The sequence below is a fragment of the Papio anubis genome, chromosome 10 (assembly GCF_008728515.1).
Source record: "Papio anubis isolate 15944 chromosome 10, Panubis1.0, whole genome shotgun sequence".
NCBI classification, from domain to species: domain Eukaryota; kingdom Metazoa; phylum Chordata; class Mammalia; order Primates; family Cercopithecidae; genus Papio; species Papio anubis.
The window spans coordinates 10,399,473-10,420,123 of NC_044985.1; the positions used below are offsets into that span (position 1 = coordinate 10,399,473).

The 20,651-nt window shown below is 37.9% G+C and overlaps 1 protein-coding gene across 4 annotated transcripts in view; it reads right to left on the reverse strand.

Moving 5' to 3' along the window:
• Nucleotides 1-11,363: 11,363 nt before the first annotated feature.
• The window catches only part of PTPN4 (protein tyrosine phosphatase non-receptor type 4), a 240,837-nt gene continuing 231,549 nt past the window's right edge, over nt 11,364-20,651 (reverse strand). For all 4 annotated transcript variants that reach the window (XM_003909217.4, XM_009185052.3, XM_009185053.3 and 1 more), the window contains one exon: nt 11,364-19,232. In XM_003909217.4, coding sequence (XP_003909266.1) covers nt 19,146-19,232 — 87 coding nt within the window. In that variant the 3' untranslated portion in view covers nt 11,364-19,145. The remainder of the gene's footprint in view (nt 19,233-20,651) is intronic.

The following is a 20,651-nucleotide window of genomic DNA, read 5'->3' on the forward strand; positions in this document are numbered from 1 at the left end:
CCTGGCCCACTGAGTTCTTTTTGAAAGTTTTATATGCCCATAAAACCACCATGATCAAAACAGAACAGTCTCACTGCCAAAAGATTCCTTGTGTTCCTTTTTGGACCGTCCCTCCTCTTACCACCAGCCCCAGCAACCTCTGATCTGCTTTTTTCAAAAGACTATTTATATTTAATACGATTATCAGTATAACTGGGTTTAAATATGACATCTTGCTATTTATCTGCTCCTGGTTCCTTCTTCTTTCCTTGATTAATATTGAATTTATTGAATATTGCTTAGGATTCTGTCTCCACTTAGGATACTGAATATTGCTTAGGATTTTATCTCCACTACAGGCTTTTTAAAAAAATGGGCCTATTAGAGAAGGAAACATATTGTGATAACATAGTCTCAGTGTTTGTTCTTTAAAATGCCTTCCTGTGTCAAACTCTTTCAGTCACTAAAATAAAACAGTTTATGATGCAACCTAAAGAAAGCATGCTTACATTTGCCTTTTAAAGCAGGATGTTTTTACCGGCGCAATATAATATAGTGCACAATGGGGAAAGAAAAAGTTCTAATAACCTATTCTAAAGTTTTGCTTAGAAAGTATCTTATTCACCAAGCATTTCCATTCACTGAAAGAAATCAGTTAACATGGATCTTTAAGAAAACAAGCTGGGGCCGGGCACCGTGGCTCAAGGCTCACGCCTGTAATCCCAGCACTTTGAGAGGCCAAGGCGGGCAGATCACGAGGTCAGGAATTGGAGACCTGACCAACATGGCGAAACCTTGGCTCTACTAAAAATGCAAAAATTAGCTGGGCCTGGTGGTGCATGCCCATAATCCCACTACTTAGGAGGCTGAGGTGGGAGAATCGCTTGAACCCAGGAGCTGGAAGTTGCAGTGAACAGAGACTGCGCCACTGCATTCCAGCTTGGGCTACAGAATGTCAAAAAAAAAAAAAAAAAAAAAAGCAAGCTGGCCAGGCCAGGCGCAGTGGCTCACGCCTGTAATTCCAGCACTTTGGGAGGCCGAGATGGGTGGATCATTTGAAGCCTGTAGTTCGAGACCAGGCTGGCCCACATGGTGAAAACCTTGCCTTTACTAAAAATACAAGAATTTGCCCAGCGTGGTGGTGGGTGCCTGTAATCCCAGCTACTGGGGAGGCTGAGGCATAAGAATCACTTGACCTGGGAGGCGGAGGTTGCAGTGAGTCGAGACTGCGTCACTGTCCTCTAGCCTGGGCGACAAAGTGAGAGAAGAGAAGAGAAGAGAAGAGAAGAGAAGAGAAGAGAAAAGGAGAGAGGAGAGAGGAGAAAGGAAGAGGAAGAAAGCTGGCCAGACGTGGTGGATCACTCCTGTAATCCCAGCACTTTGGGAGGGTGAGGCAGGAATGATCACTTGAGGCAGGGGTTTGAAACCAGCCTGGGCAACATGGCAAGACATCGTCTTCACAAATATACATCTATGTGTGTGTGTGTGTATTAATACACATATGTATTTTATATATATGTGTATATATAATATATATACATATTACACAGGTTTTGTGGCACACACCTGTAGTCCTAGCTACATAGGAGCATGAGGTGGGAGGATTCCTTGAGCCCAGGAGTTCGAGGTTACAGTGAGCTATGATGGCGTCACTGCACTCCAGCCTAGGGACATAGCAAGACCCCGTCTCTTAAAAGAAAGTTCTGTGAGTCACCAATAAGAAAAAACATTGTAGAAAAAAAGAAAGAAAGCTTACATTTACTTTTTATTGGTGGATTTCTCTGTTGGCCTACTGGTGCCTATTAAAGAAACATCTCATCATATTCTCAATGTTTGTTTACAAATGCCTTTCTATGTCAGACTCTTCAATTCATTGAAATAAAACAGTTGATGAATCTTTCAGAACTAGCTTTAAAAAATCACCAAAAATCTAAGGGGTTACATTTCAGGCACTGTTCTAGGCACTGGGGATACAGCAATGAGCAATACAACATCCCTACCTTTCTAAAGCTGATATTCTAGTACACAATTAGACTACAAGCCAAAATAAATAAGTAAAATATATAGTACGTGAGGCACACAAATAAAGCATGAGAAGAGGATGGGAAATGTTGGGGGTGGGGCTGCCTATACATTTTTGATAATAGGCTTTATTTTTTTTTGAGCAGTTTGAGGTTAACAGAAAAATTGAGGACAAAGTAGAGTTTCCATATAACTTCTACCCCACAGTGTTCTCTATTAACATCTTGCATTACTGCTGTACATTTCTTACAATTGATGAACCAGTATTGATACATTATTATTATTATTTTTGAGGCGGAGTCTCTCTCTGTCCCCCAGGCTGGAGTGCGGTGGCACCATCTCGGCTCACTGCAAGCTCTGCCCCCCGGGTTTACGCCATTCTCCTGCCTCAGCCTCCCGAGTAGCTGGGACTGCAGGTGCCCACCGCCATGCCCGGCTAGTATTTTGTATTTTTAGTAGAGACGGGGTTTCACCGTGTTAGCCAGGATGGTCTCGATCTCCTGACCTCGTGATCCGCCCGCCTCGGCCTCCCAAAGTGCTGGGATTACAGGCTTGAGCCACCGCGCCCGGCCTCAAATGCTTTCTTTGCCTTGCTTCGGTGTGCACCTTATACAAGCTTTCCCCTTGGGCTCCAAACCACCCGCCGTCTGGCACTGCCTGATTCTTGAATCAAACTCCTAAAATTTTAAGTGCTTAGGTTTATCTTTTTTCTTTTTTTGAAATGGAATTTCGCTCTTTTCTCCCAGGCTGGAGTGCAATGGCGCGACCTTGGCTCACTGAAACCTTCGCCTCCTGGGTTTAAGCCATTCTCCTGCCTCAGCCTCCCAAGCAGCTGGGACTATAGGCGCCCGCCACCTCTCCCGGCTAGTTTTTTGTGTTTTTAGTAGAGACGGGGTTTCACCCTGTTAGCCAGGATGGTCTCGATCTCCTGACCTCGTGATCCACCCGTGTCGGCCTCCCAAAGTGCTGGGATTACAGGCTTGAGCCACCGCGCCCGGCTCTTACTGTTGACTTTTAAGAGTTCTTTGTGCACATTGGACATCAGTTCTTTGACAGATATGTATTTTGCAAACGTTGTCCTTTGTCTTTTCATTCTCTTAACAATGTGTTTTGCAGAGTATAAGGTTTTAATTTTAATGAAGTCCAATTATAAATTTTTTTCTTTCACAAATTGTGCTTTTAGAGTTTTATCTAAAAAGTGACTGCTAAACACAATGTCTCCTAGATACTTCCTCTCTTATCTTTCAGTAGCTTTAAAAATTTTTCAATTTATTTTTTCGTAAAGGGCCTTGATCTGTCATCTACACTGGAGTGCAGTGGCACCAAAAAGGCTCGCTGCAGCCTTGACCCCCCAGCCTCAAGTGATGCTCCTACCTCAGCCTCTCAAGTAGTCAGGACTACAGGTGTATGCTACCAAATCAGGCTAATTCTAAAATTTTTTTCTGGAGAGACAGGGGCTTGCCATGTTGCCCAGGCTGGTCTCACATTTCTGAGCTCAAGCAATCCTCCCGCCTCAGCCTCCCAAAGGGCTGGGATTATAGGCATAAGCCATCGCGCTCGGTTTAGTAGCTTTTAAAAGGTTCCACATATAATTAAAATTATGCAGTATTCTTCTGTGTCTAGCTTATTCCAACTAGCATAATGTCCTCTAGGTTTATCCATGGTGTTGCAAATTCCTTTATCCATTCATCTGTCGACAGACACTTAGGCTGTTTGCATATCTTGGCTATACTCTAAATAATGCTGCTAAAACATGGGAGTGTGGAGATCTTTTTTTTTTCCCTTTCTGTCCTTTTTTTTTTTTTTTTTTTGGGGATGGAGTCTTGCTCTGTTGCCAGGCTGGAATGCAGTGGCACAATCTCAGATCATTGCAACCTCCGCCTCCCAGGTTCAAGTGATTCTCCTGTTTCAGCCTCCCGAGTAGCTGGGATCACAGGCATGTACCACCATGCTCGGCTAATTTTTGTGTTTTTAGTAGAGAGTTTTCACTATATTGGCCAGGCTGGTCTTGAACTCCTGGCCTCAGGTGATCCACCTGCCTCAGCCTCCCAAAGTGCTGGGATTATAGGTGTGAGCCACGGCGCCCTGCCTCTTTCTGTACTTCAATGGATGAAAACAGCTATCTTTATGATGTGCTGATTTCATCGCCTTTTGGGAAGATACCCAGAAGAGAGATACTTCCTCTGTCTTTTATCATATCTGGATCATATGGTAGCTCCGTGCTTATTTTTTTCAGTGTAACTCTGCTGTTTTGCATAATGGTTATACCAATTTATACTCCCACCAACAGTGTACAAGGGTTGCCTTTTCTCTACACCTTCCCTGACACTTAACGATTATCTTCATAAGTGTGAGGTGGTATCTCATTGTGGTTTTAACTTGCATTTCCATGATTAGTGATATTGAGCATCTTTTCACATACCTGTTGGCCATTTTTATGCCTTCTTTGGAAAAATGTTCAGGTCATTTGTCCATTTAATAACTGGGTAATTTATGCTATTGGGTTATTTATTTTTGCTATTTAGTTGTGAGTTCTTTACATATTTTGGATATTAACCCCTTATCAGATACATGGTTTGCAAGGCTGGGCTCACGCCTGTAATCTAGCACTCTGCGAGGCCGAGGCAGGCAGATCACCTGACATCAGGAGTTCGAGACCAGCCTGACCAACATGGTGAAACCCCGTCTTTACTAAAAATACAAAAATTTGCCGGGAGTGGTGGAACGTGCCTGTAGTCTCAGCTACTCGGGAAGCTGAGGCAGGAGAATTGCTTGAATTGCCTAGGAGGCAGAGGTTGCAGTGAGCTGAGATTGCACCACTGCACTCCAGCCTCAGTGACAGAGCAAGACTCAAAAAAAAAAAAAAAAGATATATGGTTTGCAAATATGTCCCAAGTGTGGGTTGCCTTTTAATTTTGTTAATTGTTTCTTTTGCTATGCAGAAGCTTACTAGTTTGATGTGGTCCCACTTGTTTTTGTTTTGTTGCCAGACCTTTTGGTGTGATATCCAAAAACATTATTGTTAAGGCCAATGTCAGGAAGTTCTCCTATGTTTTCTTCTAGGATTTTTACAGTTTCAGGTCTTATATTTAAGTATTTATTCAATTTTGAATTGATTTTTGTGCATAGTAGAAGGGTCTAATTTCATTGTTTTGCATGTGGATTTTCCGTTTTCCCAGCATAATTTGTTGAAAGGCATCCTTACCAAAAACCATTTAACCATATATCAGCAGTGTATTTTTGGACTCTATTCTGCTCCATTGTTCTATGTGTCTGTTTTCGCATCAGTACCATAATATTTTGATGATAGCCTTGTAATATAAGTTGAAATCAGGAAGAGTGATGTCTCAACATGGTTTTTTTTTTTTTTGAGATGGAGTTTCGCTCTTGTTGCCCAGGCTGGAGTGCAATGGCGCGATCTCAGCTCAGCACAACCTCTGCCTCCTGGGTTCAAGCAATTCTCCTGCCTCAGCCTCCCCAGTAGCTGGGATTTATAGGCATTTGCCACCATGCCCAGCTAATTTTGTATTTTAGTAGAGATGGGGTTTTGCCATGTTGGTCAGGCTGGTCTTGAACTCCCGACCTCAGGTGATCTGCCTGCCTTGGCCTCCCAAAGTGCTGGGATTACAAGCGTGAGCCACCATGCCTGGCCCAACATTGTTCTTTCTTAAGATTGTGTTGGCTATTTAGGGTCTTTTTTGGTTCCATACACGTTTTAGAATTGTTGTTTTCTATTTCTATGAATGATGCCTTTGGAATTTTCATAGAAATTGTGTTGAATCAGTATTCTGGATAGTACACAGACATTTTAACCCTTTTTCCAATCCATGAACATGGGATACATTTCCAATTTATATCTTCTTCAATTTCTTTTATCAATGTTTTATAGTTTTTATTGTACAGATATTTCACCTCATAGGTTAAATTTATTCTTATGTATTTTATTCTTTTTGATGCTATTGTAAATGGGATTGTTTTCTTGATTCCCTTTTCAGATAATCATTATTGCTGTGAAGAAACAAAACGGATATTTGTATGTTGATTTTGTATCCTGCAACTTTACTGGATTTATTAGTTCTAATAGTTTTTTTTTTTTTTGTGGAGTGTTTAGGGTTTTTACATACAAGAACATGTTACTTGCAAATAGGATAATTTCACTTCTTCCTTTTCTATTTGGATACCTTTTATTTCTTTTACTTTCTTTTTAAGACAGAGTCTCGCTCTGTCACCCAGGCTGGAGTGCAGTGGCGCGATCTCGGCTCACTGCAAGCTCCGCCTCCTGGGTTTACACCATTCTCCTGCCTCAGCCTCCCGAGTAGCTGGGACTACAGGCGCCCGCCACCATGCCCAGCTAGTTTTTTGTATTTTTTTAGTAGAGACGGGGTTTCACCGTGTTAGCCAGGATGGTCTCGATCTCCTGACCTCGTGATCTGCCCATCTCGACCTCCCAAAGTGCTGGGATTACAGGCTTGAGCCACCGTGCCCGGCCTATTTCTTTTTCTTGTGTGATTGTTCTTGCTAGTTCTTCCAGTACTCTGTTGAATAGAACTGGTGAGAGTGGGCCTCCTTGCCCTGTACTAGATCTAATGGAAAGTTTTTAGTTTTCTCTCATTTATTTTGATGTTTCCTGTGGGCTTTTCATTAATAGCCTTTTGTATTAAGGAAATTTCCTTCTATACTTGTTTTTTTGAGAGTTCTTATCAAAAACGGATTTGAGCTTTTTTATCTTTTTATTCTGTTAATGTGTATCACAGTAACTGATTTACATATGTTAAACAAATTTTGCATCCCAGGGATAAATCCCACTTGGTCAGGGTATATAATCTTTTTGATGTGTTTTCAAATTCAGTTTGCTAGTATTTTATTAAAGAATTTTCCATCTGTTTATCAGATATATTAGCCTGTGGTTTTATCATGTCTTCATCTGAATTTGGTATCATGGTGACGCCAGTCTCATAAAATGAGTTTGGAGGTATCCTCTCTACTTCTATTTTTTAAGAGAGTATGAGAAGTATTGGTATCAATTCCTCTTTGAATGTTTGGTAGAATTCAGCCATGAAACCATCTGGTCCCGGGCTTTTTTTGTTAGCAATTGCTACTTCAATTTCCTTATTTGTTAGAGTTCTGTTCAGGCTTTCTATATCTTCTAGATTAAGTCCTGGTAGGTTGTATGTTTCCGGGACTTTGTGTCTTCTAGGTTATTCAGTTTGATGGCATATAATTAATTGTTCATAATCATTTATGACCCTTTTTGTTTCTGAGGAATCCATTGTATATCTTCTATTTATTTATGTGAGACAAGATCTTGCTCTGTTGCCCAGGCCAGAGTGTAGTAGTACTGTCATAGGTCACTGCAGCCTCAACCTCCTGGGCTTAAGTGATCCTCTCACTTCAGCCTCCAAAGTAGCTGGGTCTACAGGCACATGCCACCACACCCGGCTAATTAAAAACAATTTTTTTTTTTTTTGTAGAGACAGGGTTTCTCTATATTACCCTGGCTTGTCTCTAACACCTGGCCACAAGTGATCCTCTCACCTTGGACTCCCAAAGTGCTGGGATTACAGGCATAGGCCACCGCATCCAGCTGATACAGATTTCCCCAACTTTAAATATGGCATTTCACTGCCTCATGGCTTCTGTTGTTTCCAGTAGAAATCTGTTGCTAATCTTATTAAAGATTCCTTCTACCTGATGAGTTTCTTCTCTTTCTGCTTTCAAAATTCTTTGTCTTTGGGTTTTGACAATTTAATGTATCTCACTGTGTGTTGAAGAGAGTTTATCGCATGCTTTGTGTTCATTGAGTTTTCTGGTTTTTGTTTTATTATTATTGTTGTTGTTATTATTTTTTGAGACGGAGTCTTGCCCTGTTGCCCAGGCTGGAGTGCAGTGGTGCGATCTCGGCTCACTGCAAGCTCCACCTCCTGGGTTCACACCATTCTCCTGCCTCAGCCTCCTGAGTAGCTGAGACTACACGCGCCAGCCACCACGCCTGGCTAATTTTTTGTATTTTTAGTAGAGATGGGGTGTCACTGTTAGACAGGATGGTCTCGATCTCCTGACCTTGTGATCCGCCCACCTTGGCCTCCCAAAGTGCTGGGATTACAGGCGTGAGCCACCGCGCCCGGCCTTGTTTTATTTTTGAGACAGGGTCCCACTCTGTCGCCCAAGCTAAAGTGCAGTGGTGCCATCAAAAAGCTAGGAGTAGGAGTTCTGAGACCACCTTGGGAAACAAAGCAAGACCCTGCTCTACAAAAAAATAAATAAATTAGCCAGGTACAATGGCATGGCTACTCTGGAGTTTGGGGGACTCATGTGAGAAGATTGCTTGAAACCAAGAATTCAAGGCTGCAATGAGCTGTTATTGCCCCACTGCACTCCAGTCTGGTGACAGAGACACCATGTCTAAAATATATATATATATAAGGAAAAAAATGAAATGTATAAAAGTAACTTGATAAACATTGATAAATGTAAAAAACTATATCAATTTTAACTGCAAACATTTTAAAACTGCCTGCATTTTTTTCAACAGAGAAATTGCTACATACATTGTAGAAGACCACATATCTGATGGGATCAGAACTAGTACTTGATTAAATGAAAAACCATTTAAAGGAGGGAAAAAAAACCCGATATGCATTTGGTTTTAGCTTAAAAACCATACATGTATATTCATTTGTGATTCTTTTCATGTAGCGCCAAGGCTTTTGTCAATAGGTTTAAGCCTCCTTGTAATCCCTTAGTCTTTCTTGCAAGCAAAACAAAAACAAAAAACCTTAAGTGCGTCACCTGTATTTTTGTTAGTCTCTCATAGTTGTCTTGGTCATATCTGTTTTCAATAAATTAAAAAAATTAATCCTTAGGCTGGGTGTGGTGGTTCAGCACTTTGGGAAGCCAAGGTGCGTGGGTAGGTGGGTGGATCACTTGAGCCCAGGAGTTCAAGACCAGCCTGGGCAACATGGTGAAATCCCGTCTCCAAAAAAAAAATAGCTGGGTGTGGTGGCACACACCTGTGGTCCCAGGTTCTAGGAAGCCTGAGGTATGAGGATCACTTGAGCCTGGGGGGCAGACATTGCAGTGAGCTAGATCACATCACTGCATTCCAGCCTGGGTAATAGAGCAAGACCTTATCTCAAATAATAATGATAATAACAATAGTAATAAATAAAGAAAAATAAAAAAATAAAAATCCTTAAAATTTTAGTGACTCACGTTAAAAGGCTTTCACAAAAGCCCAACCTTCTTTTCACACCCTCACTTCATTGGCTTATGGAATATAGCATTAAGTGACATAATAAAGATAAATTTGTATGCATATGAAAGCACATAAACACAACTGATTTTAGCAAGCTTACAGCTTAACTGGTGGAACTGGAAGAGCTCTAGCATAATTGAGAGCAGTCAACAAGGCCAGGGAGATCAAAAGGAGAAAGCAGAGTATCAGTCTTCTGAGTTGGTTATTTGGATGGTGATTAAGAAAGCTTCAGTCACAAATGGAATATAACTAGGAACTAGAGTAAAACCTTTGTAGGTATACACCAAACTCAAAAGTCATCAAGAAGATTGGTATGTTTGTTTATACAAGCATTAAAAATGTCCTCAGATTCCTCCCATCAGCCCCCAAAACAAAGTCAAAGTACAATGGGTTTTTGCAACATATGACTGACAAATTACTAGTTTCCTTAATTTCCAACATCTCATACAATTAAAATGTCAAACAACCAATATAAAAATGAGGAAAGGGAATCAATAGGAATGTAGTGTAAAAAAAATAGAAGGGATCAATAAAGCTACTTAGCCTTACAGAAGAAATGAATGTCAAAATATTTCTTCTCTGAGATAAGCAGGTAAATTAAGTTTCATGAAATTCTAATAAGAATGTGGAGAAACAGACATTCTCATATGCTTTGGTAGAAGAGTATAAACTGGTATAATTGTGTCTGAGAACAACTAGACAATATTAATACCTGAAAATGCAGGTGCCCTATTACCTAGCAACCCTACTGCTCAAGTGTATGCTATGCATATACTTGCAACAATTAACAAAAATATTTGTATGATTTTCATTGCAGCTTTGTTTGCATAGCAGAAATGGAAACCATCTAAGTGTCCATTAAGAAATTAAGAGTATAACCATATGATAGAGTACTAGGCAGTGGTGAAAAACAATAAGAATAGATCTGAATATGCTGACATACACATTTTTACCCCAGAAGAAAATACCAGAAATTGAAGAGGTTGCCATTGGTTTGAGGAGGCTTTTTTCTTTTTGAGACGGAGTCTTGCTCTGTCCCCCAGGCTGGAGTGCAGTGGCGCGATCTCTGCTCACTGCAAGCTCTGCCTCCCGGGTTCACGCCATTCTCCTGCCTCAGCCTCCCGAGTAGCTGGGACTACAGGCGCCCGCCACCTCGCCCGGCTAATTTTTTTTTGTATTTTTAGTAGAGACGGGGTTTCACCGTGTTAGCCAGGATGGTCTCGATCTCCTGACCTCGTGATCCACCTGCCTTGGCCTCCCAAAGTGCTGGGATTGCAGGCGTGAGCCACCACACCCAGCCTGAGGGGGCTTTTCTTAGGTTGGGGCATGGGGAAGAGGATGTCGCAACTCATTTTGATTCTCATTATAGTGTTCGAATTATCATGTACATAAGAACAAAGGCATGGCATAATCAAAAATCACCTTTCTGCTTTATTACCTTTTCTTTAGGTACTTTCTTTCAGAGGAAAAACGGCATATCTAACTGCACTTAGGCAAGCTGACTTCAGGGATAGAAGGAGAGCCTTAGGATTACCAGAATAGAGGGTTGGTACTGGGAGAGCAGAGGAGCCAAGCAATGGCCACAATGAAAGAGGAGCTTCTCCTCAGACTTTTTTTTTTTTTTCTTCCTGAGATAGAGTCTTGCTTTGTCGCCAGGCTGGGGTGCAGTGGTGCAATCTCAGCTCACTGCAACCTCCACCTCCTGCGTTCAAGCGATCCTCCTGCCTCAGCCTCCTAAGTAGCTGGGACTACAGGCGTGCACCACCACTCCCAGCTAAATTTTGTATTTTTAGTAGAGACGGGGTTTCTCCATGTTGGTCAGGATGATCTCGATCTCCTGACCTCATGATCCGCCCGCCTCAGCCTCCCAAAATGCCGGGATTACAGGCGTGAGCCACTGCACCCGGCCTCTTCAGACACTGTTTAATCTTCTAACTCCCTTTTACTTCCTCACCTACTCCCTTTCCTCAAATACAGCCACTATGTGAGTCAGTAACTCCAGAAACAAATTTTACTCATCATTCTTGATAACCAATTACTAAATAGAACCACTGTTAGAAAAGCCCATGAAAAAACTCCCATAAAATAATCTTCAAAACTTCTATACTTTAGATTACTAAAGCACATCTTTATTTTGCAATTGAACATTAAGAGTCATAGCTAGTTTTTTTTTCATGTTTGTACCTGAACAACTGTTTCTCAAAATGAAATATGGCCAACAAAATATGTGTAACAGCATTTCACATAATATAAATTGCTCTTAAGACTAAAACAGTATTAATGCAAACCAGCATTTTTATCTTGTTTGCTGTATTTGTAATTTTTTTGTACATGAATGGCAGAAATTCTTTTTCACTAAAATTAAGACAAATACACAAGGCCTTTCAAGCATACAGTAAGCTGCAGTGACAAATGCAGAGTGATTTCAAATTATGCAGTGTTGACCAAATTCAAGCTTATACACATTTTAAATAAACCCTTAGCTTCTTTGCCTCAATTATGAGATCATACGGAAAGAGATATTTTTGTGAAATGGGGGGAAAGGTAATCTAAGAAACTAAGGGACCAGTTGTTTTGTCACTAGTTTAATAGAATCAAACATGACATGTATAATTGTATTTTAATTATGACATAAGCTAGACTTTTAACTAAGTGACTTTCCCCCTTCATATTTACAAATAGCACCTGTTACAAGAAAAAAAATCCCAAATTAAAACACCCTCCACATAGAAATAATTATTTTTAAAACTACTACTTAAAAATATCAATAATGCAGATATAGCAAATTATTGGTTCTAAAATTAAGCCTACACTGTAGTGTATAAGGAGTAGCTTTTCTTATTTGAAAAGATTACAACATAGATTACAACTGTAATGTCCTGATGCTGGAGAACACTGGGTTGAACAATTTTTATTTTTTTAAGCAGATAGTCTACTGGCAGAAAATAAAAACAGTTTAATGTAAACTGTTTCAGTCTCTTAAATCGTGCCCCTCAACATGTATGTAAGTGTCGGGACTTTTATTCCCTTAAACTTACTTGTGCAGCATCTGCTTCACCCTAGGTACTACACTGAAAACAAATGGATTTCCAAGTATTCATGTGATGCACAAAAAAAATCCAAAGCAGAAATGATAATAAACCAAGCTTAGATGAAACTAGCTGAGAACTCAGAGTCCAGTAACACACTCAACTGGGTATCCTTTATTGTGCTACATAAATTACAGAAAACTTGCAAAGCTAAGATCACACAAGTTGCCTCTTAAACATCAAATAAGCTATGAAGAGATCATTATATTTAAACTTGCGTCCAATCTAATGACCTCCAATACTAATTAAAATTTTCCCGTATTTACAAAACTTCTAGGATAATTTTATTTTAAAATGTATAAATTAAGTTGGTGGTCAGCATGAAATAAAGTGCTATTTAAAATCCAAAAAATCAAATTGAGCATTGAAATTTGACCTACTCTAGTCTTGCCAACTCATTGAAGGACTGGAAAAGACAGGTGCCAGAGAATCCCAGACTTGGATTAAAACTTTCTTACCCAGGAAGGCAAATAACTGGAACACTACAATTCAGGAGTAGAAACTAAAAAGCTTCTTTGAATATATGTTAAAATGGGCTCAACTGTGACTATAGTGGGGAAGTACCTAACTGACGATTTGTGGAGAAAGCATGAACCAGCAGCACCTATTTGGGTCTAAGGGTGTGAGCAGGTCTATCTCCTCCTCCTTGATGAATTCCTGGTAACAATTTTACTTAGCAATGTGGCATTTAAGCTTACCACAAGTAATAATTGCTAAATTTTGGTAACTCCCAGGGTTGAGAGAGCCTGACACCAATCCTTTCAACAGCTATAGCAAAGTTCATGAAAGAGATCACTTTGTACTTGAGTCCTTACTTCACAAAGTGTTAAATTAGTGATTGTTAAAAAGTTGGAGAGGGGGAAAGAGAAATAAATGAGTCCTCACTGAGTCAAGTTTAATGAGTGATAAATACTACCTTTTAAAGAAACTGTTGCACATATTAATCATACCTACAAAGGTAGTTTAAAATGTAGTTTTTGTTCAGCTGAATTAATATAAACTCTTAAGCATATAAGACACCACTGCTACAATTCAGAGTTGGGTCAAGTGGTCTTAACTGTCCACGACATTGGGAATAAAAAGGCAAAAACCACTGATTGGGTCAGGGGCCGCTGCACACACTCACTGTAATGAATCTTAGGCACCGTTTTCTGGCTTCACAAAAGTCACATCCTCACAACAATGTCCTCATTTGACAAAGCCTGGAAACGTTCTCCATGGTAAACACATGCACAACACATTTATTACCTTCACACACAAACACCCTTCCACACTCCAAAAGTCTAGAATTATTTTACACTTAAAAACAGTATGTGCAAATTTTCTGAAAAGTTTCTATTCTAGAGGCAGAGCAAAATGAAAAAGAATGTACATTATATTTGAAATATGCTTCAATAATGATTGCTCGTTTATAATGAAAATTAGTTTTTCTTCTAAAATTACATTTTGTACAATGAAGTGTAATACTCTTCCCTTTCTTTTCAATCCCTTGCAGACTTTTTTAAACAAATAGAGTATCCTTAGAATCAAGCCATAATTCTAATGACATTTGAAAGATACATTCATTTTCTTTACAGCATGAAAGACATACAAATATCATTTTATCTCCTTTAAACAATGAAATTAAAGAAGTTAACAGTTTCAACCTTCTGTCCATAGAAAAATATTTTCTATATCCTTTACACAACAAAGGTAGGAAACTCTACAGTGTTTAACTGAAACTTTTATGAGCTTAACAAGGCTTTCAAACATTTTCATTCTTGCACTGAAGATTTTAAAAGGTTTCAGGAAGTTAAACCTTTGAACTTTTCCCTAAAATGGTAGTCTTTAACTAGCAATATTGCTACTACCTTTTGCTTTGTAAAAATTTTTTAAACTGGTTTACTTATGTATGCACTGAACTAATGCTGATGGATTGCACCCTAGCAGATATTACTTCTGGTTGCCCATTTAGCTTGGATTACTAAAATAAAAATTATAATGATTATAACTTCAGAAATCAATAGCATACTACAGTAGAAAAACATAAATAGCAGCAAATTTATATGCAAACAGAAGTAATTATGTGATGTCTACTCACAACAAATTAATCAGGACTGTAAAAAAAAGTCTAATTTCTGGCAGACACAGAGATTGCTGTTTGTTTTTTATAACGCTGTAAGACACACTGTAGTAATTGCTGAGAATCAGTTAAGTCTATATGTAATAAAATAGTGTTGATAATGGTTGTAGACATGGTAAGTTGAACAAAAAAACATACAAATTAGGGATTAATTTATTGGGTTCTTGATAAAATTGCTGAAATTATCAATTAGCCCTCAAAAATGTTTTAGGATTATGTAATTTCCATTTTATCTACATAATTCTCTAAGAGTTTTATAAAATGGTTGCTACAACTTGTATTGTGATCACACTGAGACACCAATAAATCTCTGCCAACAGATCAGTAAGTCTGGTATTTGATAAAATTAATCCAGTAGGTTTTAATAACAGTTATTTCACTTGGAGGAAGCACCACAAAAAGAATGGTTCCAGCAACTGTAGTCAAGATAGGTGAAGCAAATGGGGAAGTAAGCAATGTTAATACAAAGTATTAACTGTGGCAGCTTACATAATGCACCAGCTTTCATAAAAGCAGGCTGTTGCATAATTTATCTGCGTCCTATTATTGAGATGTTTAGTCCAACAAATATTTACTATACTGTATTTACTATAAGTGACTGAAATGCAAATTCATCTGAACTATAAAGTAACTACCACGAAATAAGAGCCTGTAAACATATCCCACATTATTGTGGTATAAACAACTTTTATGAATTGAAAATTACTTTGGCAACCTTACCATCAGAGTATTTTAAATGTTCAAAATACAGATATTAAATAGCACATTGTTATAAACTGTTTCCTTCTCTCTTCCTGATAAGATTATAAAACAAGTAATGCTTTATTTACTTCTCTTACATGTTCACATTATGAACATAAATTATTTCATTATAAATGGACATATATTCTAAATCTTAGTTCTACATTTTGAGTGCTTTTAAAAAATTAGTCTTCTAATTGCAGTCTATAATGTTTTCATACTGCATGTGTATCAGTCTAAATACTTTACAAAAGCTTATGTTCTGTCAGGCAGGCATGACTAGCAAACTGAGTGGGGGTCCTAATTAGAATCACTTCTGAAACCTGCTTATTTTCTAACTTAAGTGACATCTTTTAAGGTCATCATAGTTATTAAGTGAAAACACTGGCTGAGTATGCTTCTCTAGTGGAAATAGACAAAAATTCACAAGAATTTACGATATTCACATAGGTTATAATTTATTGAAGTTCCAGTATAATATAGGACTACTAGATAATTAGAAAGCAGATCATGTAAGACCAGACTGCTAAATCAATAATCATTGCTGGACCCTGTTTCCTAATGCCGATAAAAATGGGGTAAGTGAAGACTGGATAACATATTTCGAGTTCCTTTCAGCTCTCAAGCTGCAGTACTTCTAGTGGAGATAGAAGACAGGAGACTTTTGCTTAAATCCTCTAGACCTGATCAGACCCTGCCAGCAGATGATAACCTATAAGTTAAAATACTAATTTTCCTCTGTGGGCATTAGCCTTTGTGAAATATACATATAAATAAACACATAAAAGTATCTCTTTGTGTTGTGTACACATATTTGAAACCTTCCAGCAATTGTCTTAATGTCTTAACATACCTTTGCACAACTGAAGTCAGATTTCATATAATAAATGTTCCCTTTACTCTTGATTAAAATCATCGACCATTCCCCTATCACCTCTTTCTCCTAGCAGACTGTAGAAAGGAAATCATTTCTTAGGCTGTTCACCCTGCCTCTATTTTGAATGGATGCATTGGTTTAACAAATACTCTCAATCTTCTGGTGAATGTAAAGTCTATTCCAAATACTCCTAATCGTATTTACATGGCGCTGACACAAATCAGATGCTCAATAAAACACCTGAAATGAACATGAAAAAACGATCCTAACTCAGAAAGGGAAGGTTTTCACAAACACTTCTTAGCATTTACAAAATCCACTTGATTAACCACTATTGATTTCCACTTGTCAGAATAAAAGTCAGCACTGCTTTCTTAAGGGTGTCAAGGTGGGAGGTAGGGGTGGCTGGAAGAGTGGGAGGGTAGCTTAGATACAAGAAATTTGGCATTTTATCACACAATGTTACACTGATATGGATGGAGTCTAGAACTACATGGTGTGTGAAAGCTAGGATTATTTCTAGAAACCTATTTAGATTGATATACAGGTTAAAACATTCTTAGATGTAATGGATAAAGTCTTATCTATTAGCATATTCATTTTAAGAAGTTGTAAAGGATAGTTTAAATTTAAATAAGATCCCAATAAATATGGTTTTAAAAAAGGATCTTTTCTGCACATAAAAATAATGACAGTGGGTAGTTCCCAGATGAAAAATTCATACGTGAGAAATTTAAATGTAATTCTAAACTTCTAATGATTGGCATTTAAAGACAGGCATTGAAGATTCAAAAAGGCAGCAGTGCTCATTGCCAAGAAATTATTAAACTCACAAGTATAAACAAGGCCCTAAATTAAAGAACATGTCAACCATGACTTTTGTCTCTTTACATCTATACAACGGTATCTTTTGGTCTATGGTTGTCATATTCTGTCCATACAGATAGAACAAATTTTATTTTAAAATTAAGGTGAAAAACTGCCAAAACAGTTATTTAATATGTAGACCCCAACATAATTTTACTTTCGCAGTTTTTAATTTATCATGCCATATAGCAGCCTACATTATATTTGTCTGTCTATAGAACAGAATGATCAAATAGATTATAAATTACTTTCTTATATTGTTTTGACTGTGAAGTCAGGAAATAGATGAGAATTTCTCTTCGACTTAAGGTTATGTTTACTTCTCTCTTTAAATAAACTTAAATATTTTAATATTATAATTTATTTGGTATCTTGGCTATTAATGTTTAGGAGCTTAATTTCCTGAAATTACTATTATGAGTTTTGAATGTTTGAAATGACATCATTTAGACTATACCAAAGATTTAAAATGTGTACTTTTCTCCTCATACTAAATGGCTTCCCAAAATATCTACCATTTGACTCTAAACTTTATCAAGATCTTACAGAAATATTCAGAAACTGCTAGGAAATGAATCTTTTAAAACCGCAATCCACATAATTGTGTAAAATAACATTTGAATAGGTGAGCAAATTTTCACTTGTATCAAACTGGGCAATGTTAAAGTTCTATCTCTCTGTAGACTTAAAAAAACCTGAAGAGGAAAATATGGGAATTCCCACATCCTTAATGGGAATCAGATCCTCCATTAGGCTGGACAGTCAAAAGTCTCCTTACTAACATGCTTATAACTTAATAAGTATACATAAAATGGAATAATTTAATTGTACACAAAAAAACCAAGAAAACTCTCATTTTAGTTATTGAGTGATTTACACTTAAGAAATAAGTCAATGTTTCATTCTTTGAAGAATCCCAATCAATTTATCAATGTGAACAAAGCTTGATATTAACTGAAATAAGTGCTAAAGAATAATATTTTAGTTATGGATATGAATAAATCACAATTATTTGCTCTAACTTTAGCTTAGAGTATCAATATGTTTAACATTAATGTGCATGTTAGATGTCTTCCTAAAGTTAGGGATGAAATAAATATGAAATTTGAAGCATAAAGCATCTTTTAAAGTTGAGCTGCTAAACTGTAACCTCTCAGTCCCTCAAGTAAAGGAATGTGCAGATTTTGAACAATTCCATAGCAGCAGTGCGCACTCAGTAGAACACAAATTATCTTTGCTTCTTACAGCAAATCACAAGTACTGAGTAAGAAACAGGACTTCCTTACCCTTCTTTGACTGTATAACACTCAATATAGCTGTTTTTTAAAATGTGAACTTATTCAAAATGCATAAAAATATAAGAATGTACAATATACATATATACCTCCTAGTGGGGTCAAATGAGTGCCTTTTCGTTAGACATACAAGGACGTCTCAAGGCACTTAAGGGGTTAAGACACAATGCATGCATTCTTTTACATCAAGTATGTGAAATCACATGATTTGGAATAAGCCAACCTTATGATAAATATAAGTTACATTATTAAATCCAAGAGAATTTGTAGATTCATATTTATATTTTCTATAAGATGCTGGTAAATGGACATGTGCAGCATTTCCTGGGAACAGCAAATTCCACCTTTCTTCTTCTGAGCAGCAGGCAGGTCTCTACAGGGGTGTGCAGGGAGAAACGTGCTGCATCCATAGGCAGTGTATTGGCTAATATTAAGAATGATATTGCTAAAATTTTAAAAATAAAATCTGGTAATCAGTATAGTAAGTACGCAAACCACTGCAAAAGACCAGAGCTGACTCCTGATGTTTACTTCTTTTTGCTTTCATGATACAGGTGTATAACAGAGATGATGAGAATTTTGAGCCTTGTTTGTGGCAATTCTACCAAAAGGGGATTGCATGGCACCACTACAAAATTTCATAAATTACCCTGAACATACTCAGTTATTTACTATTTGTTCGGAGCAAAGCATGAAACAGTCTTCAAATACATGAGTTATAGATTTTGAAAGAGTGACATTTTTTAAACATAAAGTGCAACAGTGCTGAAGTTTTCAAAGTTTTTTTGAGTTCTTCATTTTTTTTTTGTAAAATGCCATTTCCTGCGAGCAGCATTATGGCACAGTGAACATAAGGGAAAGTAGTTTTCCAACACATATCCCAGATTTTTCTGCTTTCTTATTTATTTGATGATGTTGTTAAGGGTTTAACAAAGCCTTCTTCATAAACTTTCAAAATAGCTTCACATACAAATCTGTATTGACTCTGAAAAATAAAATATAAAAAACAGAATTGATCAGAAAAGTCAGAAAACTGCCCTCTTCCCCCAAAAAAGACAAACATCTCACTTGGCTTGCTTACTTAAAAAAAAAAAAACAAAACTGCATAAAGATACCATTTTTCACTAACAGTCTAGACTGGTTAAAAAATAAAGTTTGGCACTATATTTTATTGGCAAAACTCACTTATATGTTGTTGGTAGGGATGTTAAAATACCGCAGCCTCTATAAAGGGGAATTTGGCAGCATATAACAAAATTAACCGAATTTACCTCTTAACCCAGCAATCCCACTTCTAAGAATCTATCCAAAAAATTAACCAGAAAAAGAAACTGAAAACACATATTCACAAGCGAGGCTATTCATTGCCTATTTATAACACAAAAGGTGGAAACAATTTAATTGCCATCAACAGGGACCAGGTGACTACTGTACATTCTCACAGTGGAATACTAGCTAGTTGGGAAGAAAAGGTATAAAAGTCTACAAACTATAGAGTAGGTTATTTTATTAAGTAAAGAAAAGCAAGGTAGGTAAAGTACATGTAATATATTACCTTCATAAAAGAAAGGGAGGAAAATACAAATATCTATGTCGGTATATGTCAAGAAAAAAAAAGCAATGGAAGAATAAATTATTTTAAAAATAGTTTCTTATAAAGGGATGGAGGGAAAAGGGAGCAGGAGAGGTACAGAGACTAGCCTTCATTAAATATACCTTCCTTCTTTTTAGATTTATACTTTGGAATAATGTAAATATAGCATATAATTACAAAAATTTTTAAATCCCTAAGAATTGACAATATCACGAAACTCATCAATGTGCGTATCTAGTTGATGACAACCATATAGAGGAGAGCTATTTGAAGGGGCATTTTCTTTTGAGACGGAGTCTCACTCTGTCACCCAGGCTAGAGTGCAATGGCACAATCTCGACTTACTGCAACCTCTGCCTCCCAGGTTCAAGAGATTCTCCCGCCTCAGCCTCCGGAGTAGCTGAGATTACAGGCACCTGCCACCATGCCCGGCTAATTTTTATACTTTCGTAGAGATAGGGTTTCACCATGTTGGCCAGGCTGGTCTTGAACTCCTGATCTCAGGTGATCCCCACCTGCGTTGGCCTCCCAAAGTGCTGGGATTACAGGTGTGAGCCACCGCACCCGGCCCTGAAGGGACTTTAAAATAGTAATTTGACTGACCATGGTGGCTTGTGCCTGTAATAAAAGCACTTCTGTAGGCCAAGATGGGAGCATCACTTGTGGTCAGGAATTCAAGACCAGCATGGGCAACATGGCAAGACCCTGTGTCTACAAAAAAAGAAAAAAAAAATTAAATGGATGCTGTGGCATGTGCCTGTAGTCCTAAGATACTTGGGAGGTGGAGACGGGAGGAACATTTGAGCCAAG